The 16,367-nt window shown below is 38.9% G+C and overlaps 1 protein-coding gene across 1 annotated transcript in view; it reads left to right on the top strand.

The window, feature by feature from the left end:
- LOC134443788 (NACHT, LRR and PYD domains-containing protein 3-like) overlaps window positions 1–16,367 on the top strand; it is a 104,239-nt gene that overhangs the window by 46,682 nt on the left and 41,190 nt on the right. Inside the window, exons 9-11 of the mRNA XM_063193379.1 lie at window positions 2,577–2,649; window positions 10,568–10,763; window positions 10,925–12,725. Coding sequence (XP_063049449.1) covers window positions 2,577–2,649; window positions 10,568–10,763; window positions 10,925–12,725 — 2,070 coding nt within the window. The remainder of the gene's footprint in view (window positions 1–2,576; window positions 2,650–10,567; window positions 10,764–10,924; window positions 12,726–16,367) is intronic.

Genomic DNA, 16,367 nt, shown 5'->3' on the forward strand with positions numbered 1-16,367 from the left:
TCTTTTATCTTCAGAGAACTTCAGGGCAACTTACAGTCATCGTGTGGTTACATTGAACTGGCGTAGGCAAGCCTGTTACAGACTACAAAAGTCCATGGTAATCCTACGGTGCCCCCTAGGGGACTTCTAGTAAACCTACGGGATTACTACACTAGAGTGGCGGTTTTCGATCCAACAGCATATATACAGTAATTCAGAATTTTGAGGCTGGTTATTCGTTAATAACTCATAGTCAGGTAGTCACCTGCCAATGTTATTGAACTGTCAATCTTTGGATTGTCAGCTTGAGTCCTTCATCCCTTTCCCAGACAAACACGTGTACATTCCAAAATAGCTACTAGCTCCACTTACATATTATGAGATCCATCTAGTGTTCCTACTATGTAATTGCATAGTTCAGGAGAAAGTAAGCTATTGTACTTAATTTTATTTTGAAAATTCAAAATACAGGGGGCAAAGTACTTTGATACAAAATTCAAATACTTGTAATTCACTGACATGAAATACAAAATGCAAAATACTACTTTCTATTTCGAAATGAATTTTAATTAGAAGTATTCGAGATACTGACCATCCCTTCCTAGTGTCCGTATTATGTCATTGCTTTGAATTTCTTAGAATTTAAATTCTGTGAAATTCAGTTTCCTGCAATTCCAATTCGAATTGCAATTCCATTTCCTGTTTGGAATTTCAATTCAATTAATTTTGAAATTCAAGATTTGAATTGGAATTTTGGGGTCATTCTCAATTGAATTCGGAATTTTGTACAAGCCTGTTATCTACATTGCGCCATTTCTGGTTCATTTTACTCCTTACCTCCCCTTGAGTTATTTTCTCCTGTTCTTCCGGCTGTTCTTCCCTGAGTCTAGTCACACAAATTCTATCGCCAAGCTAGCATGTATAATTGAAGCCTCCTCTTCATTGCCTACCTCCTTCCCCTTGGCAATATCCTCTGTAAATTTTAAATCAATTTCCACTGCTGTGCAGACAACACCCAACTCTACCCAACTATCAAACCCTCTGTAATTCTCACCCCCTCCCTTATCACTTGCCTGTCTGAAATGAAATCCTGCTTCACCTCCAACTTACTAAAACTTAACAGTGATAAAACTTAAGTCCCTCTCGTAGGAACCAAATCCACCCCGTCCAATGCTGACAGTATTTCCTTTTCAATCGACAACTCTCTCGTTTCCCACTCCCCTCAGGTTAAGAGCTCTCAGGTAATCCTTGATGGCTGTCTATCCTTCCACTCCCATATCAATAATCCCACATGGTCTGCTTACTTTTACCTACACAACATAAACCCTCTGCGTCCCTCCCTCACCTCTCACACTACCTTCATCATTGTACAGTCTTGTCTCGTCTTGCATTAACTGCTGTAATTCTCTTGTTATGTGGGAGGTTAGGAAAACGAAAATATGTTATGAATATGTAAATATATGTAAAAGATAAAAATAAAAAATATGTAAAAGAAATATGTTACAGAAACTGTCAAACGTCTATCATAATTAAAGCATAATCAAACCAAAACCCCCAACAAGCTACAAACATAAAAACCTTAGGTCTAGGTCACAACAGAAAATTCCCTGTTCACATAAGCATAACCTAAACACAACATATAAAGCGTACGGTCCTTTTATGTCCTTTATTACATAAAACACTCCTCTTTGGTCTCCCTTAAAAAGAAAACGGGTCTAGAACAGAGTGCTCATATCACCACCAAAACCCCTTCATGGCACCACAGTACCCCTGCACTACAGCATCTCCACTGGCTCCCCATCAAGTTCAGGATTTGTTTTAAAATACTCCTCTACAGATTCTTAACTAACTGATCTTCTTCAAGTTGCTATTCCGTTTAGCTCCCTCCTCCTCTGTCTTCCTCATTGTCTCCTCTGCCCGCCTCAGTACCATGGGGAATAGGGCTTTCAGTTGCAGAGCTCCCCAGCTCAGCAATGCACTTCCCCCTGACATCCGCAATATTGACTCTCTACTTATGTTGAAATACAGACTCACAACTCATTTATTTCACTTAGACTATTCATTATGATTCTGTAACTCTTGTTTTCTCTTGTGTTTATGTTCTCTTAGTTTTTAATGTCTCTTATTTTTCCTATTGGGTAACATTTTACAATAACATTCTATTCACAGCTTTATAAACACTTTATAAATAATTAACTAATTATCAACAGAATGTTTACAAATGTTTATAAATGGGCAAGAAATACTATGCTAACACAACAGACAAAGAGCAGTCGCAGTGGTCCTGGAAGTTTCTCCTCCAAAGACCAGAATGCATGAAACCACATATAACTCACACAGTAGAAGTTGATTCCCACTCCACTGTGCAGATATAGTTAGGTTATTACTCATTTACAAACATTTGTTAATGCTTTGTTAAATGTTAATTGTTATTAAATGTTAACAAGGTGTTTATAAAGCTGTGAATAGGACGTTATTGTAAAGTGTTACCTACTATTTGTTTATTAAGCATGTCTCCAGCCTAAAAGAGATCTGAGAATGGACGTGGTGCGGTAGGTTACGATTTGTATGCCATATATTTCATCTTTTATCACCAGAGAGCAAGAGAGGAGACATAAACAAGACTCCAGTGGTCAGGACAAGCAACAGGATTTACCTCATATCTTTGAGGTAAGGAATTATGTATAGTAAACTCGTATACAGGTTTTTATTCAGTATTCTATGTTTTAAAAATTGCATTAACCAACTGAACTAAATAGGGTATGAGCCAGAAGCCAAATTTTCACATATTGGTATCACCTGGGGTGGCAAAGTCTATCAATGTTTTTTGTAATCCTCCATGCCTGAGGGACATTATTTGGTATGATAGCCCTATGGAAGTGGTAGCTTTCTTATATTTTTACTCACTTTTATAATGACACCCAGTGCATTTCGCAATACATGCCTGTATATGGATGTAGGCGTATGCAAGTGTCTGTGATGATGGTATATGTTTTTATTGATGTTACATCACATGTAGACACCTTAGGGATTTTAAAAATATACAGGTTTGATGGATCATGTACTTTCCTATGAATTATATAAGTCAAAATGTATCCGTCGTACACTTTTTCAGCAATATAATTCAAGGTTAGATTGATCCAGGAGCCTGTAGGAGGGTGGGTCAAATCCCAATGATTGCTATATCATATCTGTAGGGTGTGGGCATTCAACAAATATATGGGTTTGCTAGTTTAATATGAATTATACACCTATTTAGGCCCAAAACCTATAACTGTCCAATGGATTTCAATGGAAATCAATGCATTTCAATGTAATGCAAAGCACATTACATAAATAAGGTATAGTGGAATGTAGGAAGTTGTGAGATGCCTCAATGCACATTATATCACATCTACAGTGTATAGACCTAAGAAAATATATGGATTGGATAGCTTACTACAAATAACCCACTTATTTTAGACCCACAACTCATGGCCGTCCATTAAAAATCAATGCATTTAAAATTATGAAATCTTTAGGACTTTACAGAGCTTATGTAGGGATAGAGGAAGTTGGGAGATGTTTCAATGCACATCACCCTTTGGAAAATATATGGATTAGATTGCTAAATGCACATAATGCAGGTACTTTAGATGCTGACCAATAAAATGCATTGCAAATGCAAGTTCTGCAATTACATTGTAGAACTAAGGTAGAGGAATGTAGGAAGTTGGGAGATATCACAACACAAATGTCACATCTAGTGGATCTTTAGAAAGCCTACATACATTATGTTAATTTTTTTTTTTCAATCAGTGGGCCAAGACACATTTAGCCTATATTTCTAAGAAATTAAAGTGATGGTAGGCATGTGCTGGAGATGCATGCTAAGATGTCCTAAAATGGGCCAGAGTGCTATCGATACAAACTTGATCACGCTTACCTCTTTACATGAAATTAGATTTTCTTTTTGCAATTTTGTTTTGTTGAACCTCAAATCCATAAGCACTGGTAGTATTGGGTAACCCATTAAGTGAAAAAATGTTGCCTGGTCTCCTTTTATCATATAGCTTACTTTGTACTTGCAGTTATGGAAAAAATTTCTGACACCCTGTGGATGATTAGTTGATGGGCATGTGGATGTTATTTTCAGAAAGTACTATTCAATGGCTGATCATGCATATTAGATCTTGATAGAGACCATAGTGTCTTGGTTGCAAAAATGGCTCAACTTGAGTGTACAGGAGGTGGACATTCAAGTGTTTGAAAACAAGATTAATTAGGACAAGGCAAGAGGTCAAGAGGATACGTAACTCTCAGAATGGCATTTGCAAAAGAAGAATATTACAATTGTCAGCTCACTCACAGGAATGAGAATTTAATGACACTAACTGTTCAATGAAAAGAATGCAAATGGTGCATTCAGAACCATTCACATATAACATAGAAAATTGCACCTATGGTATGTGTTTTAACAAATTATAATGTGTGTAAATTATAATTTTCAAAATCTCCATCACTATTATCATAATCAGCCAGGTAGGGCTATTATATCTAGTCTTCCAAAAACCCAGTCATGAAGAGATTCAGTGTTTGTGCTATAGCCATATAGAAAACATGGTGAATGATAAATGATAAAGTTGAATTTAGGAGCTGTTTGCCATTTGTTGGGTCCTGTGTCTTTTCCCCCATCCAATCAGCATCATTGGTGATTGCTGGTTGCTGGTGCAACAAATTGGAGAATGATAGGGGTAAGTTTCATGAACAGTTTCAATTTCTGAGTAATGAGTTGATTTTAGAACACATGACACTAAGGGCCTCTGGCTCAGTTCCTCTGGCTTTTGAGGGTGTCTTTGAACTTCATACTGTAAACCCTTACTGGGAAGTGACTGGGTGATCATACCTGTGCTTTTGGTGGCTGTGAGACCCTTGCTTCCCACATCCCTCAGACATTTTGGTGATGTATATTGCCACAAACCTTCTGCATCTAAATCTTCAATGCAGACTTCAATTTCCCGGCTGCGATGTACCTTTCCATTGTACAATGTACTAAATAATAAGCTGGTTGTCTAAGGACATGTGGAGGCAATCTCCAAAGGAAATGGCTGTATGACTAGGAAACTGAAGGATACACCAATATCTCCAGCCTTCTTGGGAGCGGACACTGCCTCATTCCCATTGCAGGTCTCCACTTGCACTAAGTAACCACAAGTGATGCCTTTTCCCTCACCATTGAACTCTGGACTCACAATACAGTATGTCTGAATTTAGTGTAATCTGTAGTCATGCCTTATTGCACTGCAAGTTGTGAGATTGGTAATGGGCATCTTGAAATTTCAAGCTACATATTGATGTAAGCTGAAAGTCCTCTTTCCAGTTACTGTTCAAATGGGGGGCACATCACTGAGCTCATGGGGCATGGGACCAAAGACATCAGCAAGATCCAGGAAGATTGCATGGAGGTTCTTTTTTCCAGCTTTGCTGTTTGGATTTAGTGTCAGGTCATGCTGTGTGTTACCCAGACATGCCGCCCTTTGAACAGTATCAATGTGCATGATTGGCCATCCTTTGTGAAATAACACTGAAAAGGAGATTAATTTCCAAACTAGTAAGTGAGGAAATTGTGTTGAACTGGCAGATGTTAATTTGTATCCTTTTCCTTAGAGAGCAGTATCCCACCTGCTCTACGCCCCACTTCACACTACACACTTCACATGCAGTCAATGATTTCAATTCACTTTGTGTGCTTCACTCTATTAGACTCAGAGGCAACAATCAATGCAAGGCACTAGTTTCTCGTGAATATCTTTTCTTCCTTGATGAATCATCAAATCCCTGTGAGATTCCTTCTTCCCTCCAACATGTTTGTGGAGTTATATTCCCGCTGGTTGGTGTTCTCACAAGTCTGTAGTATAGTTATTGTTCATCATGTACTTACTCATTCTCCAATATCTCAGTCACAACACATATGAAATTAAACAGGACTCACCTGATGCCATTTCTGTCTGTATCATGATGTACCTAGTCTTATCTGTCTTTGACACTACAGCAGTCAACACACCCAACATACCCAGCAAGTCAGATTGTACGGTTTGTTTAAAAAAGACACATTTTTAGAAAAAGTAATGGTCTAGTTCCAGACAAAATGAAAATACTTTTATGCAGGATCTCCATTTACTGTTCTTGAAACTGATGTGTGTGCAATTGAAATCACATCTTCCAGTTTTCTCCGTTACACTTTAGACCTACCTTCATTCTGTAATATAGCCTAGTTTGATTTGATTTTCAATGGCTAGATGAGTTTTGAGTCTAAAATAACTGTAATGAAATGTTTATGCTTCTTCAGGGCTCATCACTGTCTGAATAAATAAAACAAAACATACACTACAAACAAATGTGATTTTGATTTTTAGAAAATGATTTCAAGTCCCACTTGGAATACAGTAAGGGCCAACCAGTGGGCCCAGGCCTAAAGTTTGAGAATCATTGATCTAGTCCATATACTTTCTAAAGGTCTACATACTCTAGATGTGATATAATATGCATTGGAACAACTCCCAATTTCCTACATTCCTCTACAACACATTTCTGTAATATACTTTGCATTACATTGCAATGCATTGGTTTTCATTCAAATCCATTGGACAATTATGAGTTCTAGGCCTAAAATATCAGCATACCTTATATGCGATCAAACCCATGTATTTTCTGAAAGCAATCACTCTCCAGATATGATATAGCAAAAGTTGCAATCCAACCTATCTCCCTGGGGTCTCCCAACTTCCTCTATCCGTACATAAGTTCTGTAAAGTACATTGTACTTTGAAATGCATTGATTTTTAATGGACGGCCATGGGGTGTGGGTATAAAATAACTGTGTAATTTCTATTTAGATATCCAATCCATTTATTTTCTGAGGTCTACACACTCCAGATGTGATATAATGTGCAGGGGCGCCGACAGGGGGGGAAAAGTGGTACTGATTATAACGGCCCAGACCAACACAACGGCCCGTCCGCGGATGGCAATTAATAGCCTAATAAAATATTAGAACTAATATTCTTGCCTTTTAAAAAAAATGTCTATTTACAATGAAATGGTAATTGGAAATGAACGTAGGCCCATTAAACTCACAACTATCGATTTCCATAACGTTTTCGTCAGTTCTTTAGGACCCTCCCCCCCTTAGCTCTTGCGAAATGGTGCGGTCCAATCTGGCGGCGCGCGAGGCGTTGAATCGCACAGCGTCCGAAATGCTGGCAGCAGGAGTACAGAGCGACTTGAGGTCTTAACCCATAGAATGTTAGAATGTTAGTAATATAGGCTACAGTAGGCTACAATCTATGTCTTAACCACATGATGGTGAGCTGGTGGTGACAGAGTAATGTAGTCAGGTTGGCAAGAAAAGACGGCAGAAAGAAGAGAGGGTCAGAAGCAGGCAACTGGTCACTCAATTTTTCTCCAAGAAAGGTATGCTCACTCAATGACATTGCGTTTGCAAACGCAATCAAATGATAGGCCTAACTAACAAACGGAAACCTTGGATAAACTTCCAAGAGAGCACGTTAGCATGGCTCCTATTTAAACAATCCACCTTTATTGTCACCACGAACAAACGGCAAAAGTGATAAACTATAGCCTCCAAACATAATAGCCTACTTTCCCGACTACCATAGCCTACTGCTGAAGCGATTGCAGGGCTGACAGAATCGCTTGCTTCGTGGGTATTAAGTGCCAAAATAATGTTTTTTATATAACCAAATGGTTCGGTCATTGTCCTGCATAGCAATGGCACAACACTCATGATGGAGGGGTTGTTGTTTTGTCCATATCAAATTTGTAGATTATATCCGCGTTTCGTTGCACGTCTATCAACTGCCACTGTCAGCGCGGTGTGGACCAACAGCGCAAGGGGGGAACACAGCACTCGTTGACCTGCTTTTGTTTGTGTTCGGTTTTGACCCTCTCATCAGTAAAGTTTTGGTTCTCTCTGGTCACCCAACAGCATCAGTTGAAACTTAAGTGAGGGGAATGAAGGCTGATTTGACAACAACTTGTAGCCTAAGTTTTGGATGCTCTCATCAGCCATTTAATTATCATGTTTGCGCAGGAGAGTGGTGCCTATTTTTGGCTATTTTTTTTTTACAATCATTCCTCACAACAATGTAACAACACGGAGTAGGCTAACCTAATGGCTAGGGCAAGAGATTTTCTTCTTCTCATGAAGTTACAAAGAGTTTTACCCTTGGCACGAAATAGGCTAAATGCTTATCGGACGTCTAAATTAGACTAATGTCAGCGTGGTGCTGATGACGGAAAACTTGGATGCAGAAAATGAACAGCGATTTGACGAGACAGCTGCAGGTTAGATAGGCTATTGCGCACACGGCACAGCCTATGTCTAATACCAGACTGACGCGGACTACCAATAAGCTCTGTGAGTGTAACCCTATGGAATTGCGTCCTAGGCTACCCAGGCGGCTAACCACACGGGGTAGGCGCAAAGAAAGGAAAATTGTCTCTATGTTGAGTAGCTATCTGCGCTATTTTAATTAAGAATTCATGGAAATGATATTGGGAAATCTGTCTTATTTGAATATGGAAAAACAAAAGCCTCAGCTTTTCCGACCATAATGCTTTATGTCTTTCAGAATGATTATTTGCCCCCTCTGAAGATTCTTAACTATTCAAATTAGGCCTATATAAATCTATGTGTTGGATTCATGCCCTTCATGCCCCCCTCCGCTCCCCCGAATAACAATGGTAATATTTTTAAAAGAAAAAAAGAGGGGGGGGGGGGGGGGGTGGGTAGGCCCAAAATTAGAATCTTTCATAGGGCCCAAAATTCCTGGCGGCGCCCCTGATAATGTGCATTGTGACATCTCCCAACTTCCTACATTCCTCTGTACCTTAGTTATGCAATGTGTTTGGGATTACATTGAAATGTATTGGTTTCTATTGAAATCCATTAGACAGTTATTGGTTTTTGGCCTAAACAGGTGTATAATTTGTATTAAACTAGCAAACCCATATATTTTCCGAAAGCCCATACTCTACAGATATGATATAGCAAGTATTAGGATTTGACCCACCCTCCTACAGGCTTCTGCATCAATCTAACCTTGTATTATATTGCTGAAAAAGTGTATGACGGGTATATTTTGACCTATATAATTCATAGGAAAGTACATTATCCATCAACATTTTATATTTTTAAATTCCCTAAGGTGTCTACATGTGCTGTAACATCAATGAAAATATATCCCATCATCACAGACACTTGCATACGCCTACATCCATATACAGGCATGTATTGCGAAATGCACTGGGTGTCATTATAAAAGTGAGTAAAAATATAAGAAAGCTACCACTTCCAGAGGGCTATCATACCAAATAATGTCCCTCAGGCATGGAGGATTACAAAAAAACATTGATAGACTTTGCCACCCCAGGTGCTACCAACTTCTGCTCCGGCCCATGGACTAAAACTGTTGTCAACAGTTTGGATTTTCTTTTGCATTAAGACGTGTAAAAGTTTTTGTCTTTTACCTGACATGTTTTGACGGTGTTACTTCCATCTTCATCAGAGGGTCACTGTGATGTTGATGAGTGACGTGCTTTAAAATCAGCTTATGTTGTTGTGGAGGTGTGACCTCACTGCCAATAATTACAGGTTGGTCACACCTCCTGCTGTTAGAGTTGTCCTCTTAGGATGGTGGTCCAGGTGTGTGAGAGCATGTGTGCCCCAAAGATAAGTGAATAAAGAAGCACTCTTCAGATTTCTTTTTTCTTTTTTAATCGCCTCACATGACAGACGTTACGGGATGAGTTAATTCATTAAGCACCCAGTGTAAAGGTGTTGAGCCCGCTTCCTGATCCTTCGAAGCATGTATGCCATGTATACCAGCTGTGGTATCTGGCCATTATTGGCAGGGAGGTCACACCTCCACAACAACATCAGCTGATTATAAAGCACGTAACTCATCAACATCACAGTGACCCTCTGATGAAGACGGAAGTAACACCGTCAAAACATGTCAGGTAAAAGATGAAAACTTTTACATGTCTTAAGGCAAAAGAAAATCTAGAGAGTTAAGTTAAACAGTTAGACATAATGAACCTAATACAAATTATGTCAACAGTGGTTTGTATGAACCAATATACCAAAAATATGTGCTGACTATTACAGGAATGGATGTGTTAATTTGAAATATCAGAAAATAAGAGCACGCTGTGCAGTCTGGGAAAACCTTTCCATAATTAAAAATATGCTATGATGTGTATTAGGCATTTATTAACTTGTCCAAGGGTTACTTTTCTTGTAGCTACTGTGCAATGTGATGATTGTCATTCCCTGGGGCCAAACCCAGACAACCAGCAGACAGGGCATCAGGGCAAATGGGAAGAGTAAAGAGACAGTTGGGAACAGGAAGTTTGTCAGCTTACTGAAACAGATCACACAATCAGGTCAACCAGGTGATGCTCAACCACTTGTAGGCAGAATGGCTTTGACTTTACTGATCTGAAAGGCAGCAAGACTGTTCGATGAGAGACCAATAAGATGATCATAACAGTAAATGCATCTGAAATGTCATATGCACTTTAGGTGCTCGAGGAGAAGATCATCACCTTTTTAAAGAATGAGCTGCAGAGATTGAAGCAGATTCTTAGTCCAGACTACGAAGAAAACATTGAGAATAAAGCAGAGGATGAGAGTGATGCCAGGAAAGGAGTTCTCCAGATGGCACTGCACTTCCTCCGTAAGATGGAGCACCAGGATCTTGCTGATGAACTGAATGACAGTAAGAATGATTTTGTCTTTTCTGGCGATTGCATTACAGAGAGGTCAAATTATTTTTAACTTATTTATTTATTTACGCATTTACTAAATGTCCTCTTGTATTTTTTTTTCTAGTTTGAAATACTTTATTCTTTCCGAATTTTTTGTTTGTTTTCACAATAGATGAGATGAATGTAGGCTGTCAGAAGGATTTAAAAAGAAATCTCAAGAACAAGTACCAGAGTGTGTTCGAAGGGATAGCCAAACAGGGAAGTTCTGTTCTGCTGGAAAAAATCTACACAGATCTCTACATCACTGAGGGAGAAAGTGGGAAAGTCAATGAGGAGCATGAGGTCAGGCAGATTGAGTACAGATCCAAGAAACCAACTGGACAGGACAGACCAATCAAATGTGCTGACATCTTCAAGCCTTCATCAATTCAGGACAAATCAATCAGAAGAGTTCTCACAAAGGGGGTGGCTGGCATCGGCAAAACTATTTCTGTGCAAAAGTACGTCCTGGACTGGGCTGAGGGAAATGACAACCAAGAGATCAATTTCATCTTCCCACTGTGCTTTCGGGAGCTCAACATCATGAGAGAAAACGAGTACTCTTTAATGGATCTTCTTCATCACTTCTTCCCAGAGCTAAAGGAATTCAAATTTGTCTGCCAGAAAATGTATAAAGTGCTGTTTGTCCTTGATGGTCTGGATGAGTGTCGACTTCAACTTGAATTTCAGGGAAATGAGAGTTTGACTGACATGAGAGCTGTCAAATCATTGGATGTCATCTTGACAAATCTCATCAAGGGTAATCTGTTCCCCTCTGCTCTACTGTGGATAACCTCTCGACCAGCAGCAGCCGGCAGAATCCCTCCTGAGTGTGTTGACCTGGTGACAGAAGTGCAAGGGTTCAATGACTCCCAAAAGGAAGAGTATTTCAGGAAGAGGATCAGTGATGAAAGTTGTGCAAGCAAAATCATTTCACACATTAAATCATCCAGGAGCCTCCACATCATGTGCCACATACCTGTGTTCTGCTGGATTGCTGCTATGGTTCTTCAGCTGATTTATTCCACAGGACACACACAAATACCAAAGACTTTGACAGAGATGTACACATTTTTCCTCATGTTTCAAACCAGACAGAGAAGCGCCAAATTTGACAATCTGCAAGACCCTGAGCCACAATGGAACCATGAGCTAATCCTCCGTCTTGGAAAGCTGGCCTATGAACAGTTAGAGAAGGGCAATCTGATCTTTTATGAAGAAGACCTCAGAGAATGTGACATTGATGTCAAAGAGGCAACAATATGCTCTGGGATGTGCACCCAGATCTTCAGAGAAGAATCCGGCATCTTTCTAGGAACAGTGTTCTGCTTTGTGCATCTCAGTATCCAGGAGTATCTTGCTGCTCTGTATGCATTTCTGATGATGGCAAATGAAGGTAATGACATAATATCCACACAGCATGCCCATCAAAAAACAGAGTCCATGACCATCTTGCAGAAGAGTGCTGTGGACAAAGCTTTGATCTATGACGATGGACGCTTTGACCTCTTCCTTCGATTCCTTCTTGGACTCTCTCTGGAGTCAAATCAAACTCTCCTGCGTGGTCTGGTGAGTAGAAGACAAGGAGGCTTTGTGGACAAGATCAGGACAGTTTTTGTCCGGGCTGGCAATGATAAAACAATCAGGTACATTAAGAACAAGATCAGGGAGGCCCCTTCCCCAGAAAGGATGATCAACCTCTTCCACTGCCTGAATGAACTCAATGACCACTCCTTAGTGGAGCAGATCCAGAGCTACCTTAGTGCAGGAAAACTTTCAAAGGCCAAACTCACACCTGGCCAGTGGTCAGCTCTAGTGTTTGTACTCCTGACATCAGACCAGAATCTGGATGTGTTTGACCTGAAGAAGTTCATCAGGTCTGATGAAGCTCTCCTGAGGCTGACACGAGTAGTGGAGGAATCCCACACAACCCTGTAAGTAAAACATAAATCTATCAGATGTACTTAATTAGCTCACTGATTCTTGAGAAAGTGGCTAAAACAGGTTGTAATCTTGAAAGAAAAAAACTAAGTGAATTACAAAATAATATGGTATATCTTCGTAGACAAAGGTCTTGGCTTTTCAGAAATGCACAAGGCCAATCTCCCCATTTTGAATTTTGTTCAGAAATCAGGTTTTTCTCTGATCATACCTTGTTTTTTGTCAACACCGTCAGACACAATTAAAAGCAATAAAAAGTGTATTGATTTTGTTGCATATGTATCTGGAGTTTTTAAGTGATTATGTGTGTTTTTTGGTTCACACATACGCCTTTAAATGTTGAAAATTCACTTTCATTCTATTTTAATACTGTTTCATGTGTTCTAATTTAAAAATATGTGCTGTCAGACAATGCTTACTTAATGCCTAAATAGACCAAACATTTTTTTGTAATTTCACAAATATTCATGTAGGCTTAAATTTGCTATTACTTTAATAATTCAACAACTCCAAAGGAAAATTTTGTAAGCACATTCATTTAAAATGTCCAAAACTCCTTCTTACGGTGGTGACTTAAGAACTGACGGTGGTGACAGTAATCTGAGGGTGGTGAAAGTGACCTAATTATTACCTACATTTAGCAAAATAAATAGCCCTCTCAAGTCAATGACATCTAGCATAAACACTTTATTTTTGTGTGTGCACAGTATGTTTGTGCGTGTGTTTTTTCTTCATTTGTTAGATACTCTAGGAAGTAGGCCTAGATTATATTTTAAGTTGTTCAAATCCAAAATATAGAGGTGTATTATCATAGATGAAGGTCTTGGCTGTGCAGTGAATGTATTGGCCAAGCTCCACATTTTTTGCATTTTTCATAAAATGGGCTCTTTCTTGTTTTTGTCAACAGCGTCAGCCAGAATTAGAAGTAAAAAAAAATATGTTTTACTATATTTAAGTGAATTACTTTTCAACATAATTGTAGATACTTATTGGAAGCATATTCTTAAAACTTGTCAAAAACATTTAAAACACATGCTTTTTTGTGAACTACATCAGATGTCACCACCGTCAGATTTTGTGACAAAAAACCCTCCAAATGCACCTCAGTGGAGACTAGAGTATAAGTTTGGGTCACAATTGTTACTAACATGTCTGATAATGTTTCATTAACCAGCACAATTTACTAAAATATGGAACAAGATGATTAGCGGAACAAAATCTGACGGTGTTGACATCTGACGGTGTGAGACAAAAAAACACTCTGTTGCATATTATGCATTTTTTGCTCACATTAGCCACTTCGTTTTCGCTCTGTTTCTTAAGGCGAGACACGGCAGGTGAAATCATCGTTTTTTCAAGCCCTGGTCAAATCTGAGATTTTGGGCTAGTTTGCATCCTTAACTTGTTGTCTTTCACACTGGTGTGAAGAAAACGTCTAAAAAACAGTATTAGATAGTTATTTTATTACATTTGGTAGACTTGCGCTTGTGATTTTTAGCTTGATTTGTCGTGTTTTCCTCTTGTTACGCACAGTGTTTATTTGCAACCGTTGGGTTTTATATGCCTTCCGAGGTCTCGTTGGAAAGCTTGAGTCTTCCCGCATATAGTCATGTATTCCAAATAAGGATATTTCCGCTGTGTCAACCACCAATCATTGATTTAGACAAGGCGAAAAATGCAGGAAGAGAAGGTTGAAACGAAATCCGATTGGCCGGAATGGGAGATTCGGCACTGTGATTGGTTCTAATCAGTCACGTGTCACTCTCGGCTGCAGTGGATTATTTTGGAGTGAGGAGTATCCAACGAAGCACTTCGTGTCTCCACTTCTTCAAGACGAATTGAAATTACAAGAGCCCGTGCTTACATGTAACAGAAAGCACGGAGAAACAATAAAGCAAACGACAATATATGTTTTAAAGTGAATTATTCGGTACGCTGTCGGCATTCGTTGGGCTCGCGTTTGCAATGCGTTGCCTGAGGTTACCCTCTCCTTGCACCACAACGAAATCTCTGTCAGTGCGCGTTTGAATTGAATAATCAACGAATTGGTACTCATTGTACTGTTTATTTAACATGTTGTGCGATGTAGCTCACAATTGACTCACATAGCCTAATAACCACTCTTGTAGCCTATCTTGTTTTCGAGTGAAGTGCACAGGTAAACATGCCGAGGTTGTTCCGAGGTGAAACCAGCCTGGCGACTAACTCTGTGATATTTTTCTTCCAATAGACCAGTATTTCTTAAGTTGATGGATATTGATTATTAGTCTATAATTGACTCCATTGGCACAGAAAAGATTACTTCCTTCAACATTATGGAAAGGGGCTTGTGTAAACAGACTATCTTTGGATGAGGTAGTCGACCACCACGCATTGCAAAGCAGAGAGGCTGCTTGTCATCCTGCAACATGCTCACTTCCCAAAGTCAGTAGCCTACAGTGGATATATGAAAAAAATTAAGCATGGGCAATAAAATACACCCTGCTATATATTTTAAGTGAAGTAAAAACAAAGAAACAAACAAAAGTAGAGCTTTATTCATTGGCCCAGTGGTGTGCACAGGCCCTTTCATGAACAAACAGAGAAGTGTCCCAATTTAGTTGTAGCCTATCATGTGGGCTGTTGCCAATCACTGGCATCTAGCAAATAGAGACCATTACAAGTATAGTAAAATAATCCTATCTTTAAGGGTAGCCTAGCAGGAAACATTCTGTTTGTCCATAGGCCGAAGCATATATGTATATGGAAGATTCTGTCACAGGATTTTGTTGTTATATCATTCTAAGCCTGATTTATAGGACTTTTCCTCTTAAAATGAGGCGAAAAATCACATTTTCAGGGCTAATAGCAGTTTTTAAAGATTTTCTGGGAAACAAAATGAGATATCCATGAACCCCTGTGACAAAATCTTTTAAATAGCTGTAATAACACAATGAAAAAAGAATTTTGAGTCTAGCTCTTCCACATGTCAAGTTTTACACTTTTGAATATATATGCAAATTAGCGCATAATTAATTAAACATAGCCTAATTACCATATTTAAATATAAGATTTCAGAAAACTTCCAATACATTTTTTTCTCCTATATGTATGAGTAATCCACTGGAAAAGTTTCATGGTGATATCTGCAGGTTATTTTTTTTAGCCTATTCACCTTTAGTGTCTCGCCTTAAGGGCTTCATGCCGCTTCAGAAAAAGTATATATTAATTAACATTAATTTAACATAATACTATTAAAACCCCGACGGTGCTGACAGTTTATGGTTGGGACAGTATCAGTGTCCAAACAAATTGAGGAGAAAATAGTAAACTTACAGGAGCTTCAGTGATGGTGAAGTATGCAGCAGAGCTAAAGGTTTGAAAAGGAGTCCTCAGTGATGACAATGACCTTGTGATAAACACCTGATTTTTTTGTATTTTAAAAAAAATCTGACGGTGGTGACTAATATGCTGGAAACATTTTGAGCAATCAGAAAATAGTAGTAAATATTGTTTTACACGCACTATGTGCATATCTGTAGAACCACTTCAATATGGACTTTCACATCATGGTGATATTATTCAATAATATCAGTGATTTTTACATTTTAAGTCAATTGAAATGATGATGTCTGTCCTTGGGACAGCTGTTTTTA

This window comes from Engraulis encrasicolus, unplaced genomic scaffold, assembly GCF_034702125.1.
Source record: "Engraulis encrasicolus isolate BLACKSEA-1 unplaced genomic scaffold, IST_EnEncr_1.0 scaffold_36_np1212, whole genome shotgun sequence".
In the NCBI taxonomy this organism is placed as follows: Eukaryota; Metazoa; Chordata; class Actinopteri; order Clupeiformes; family Engraulidae; genus Engraulis; species Engraulis encrasicolus.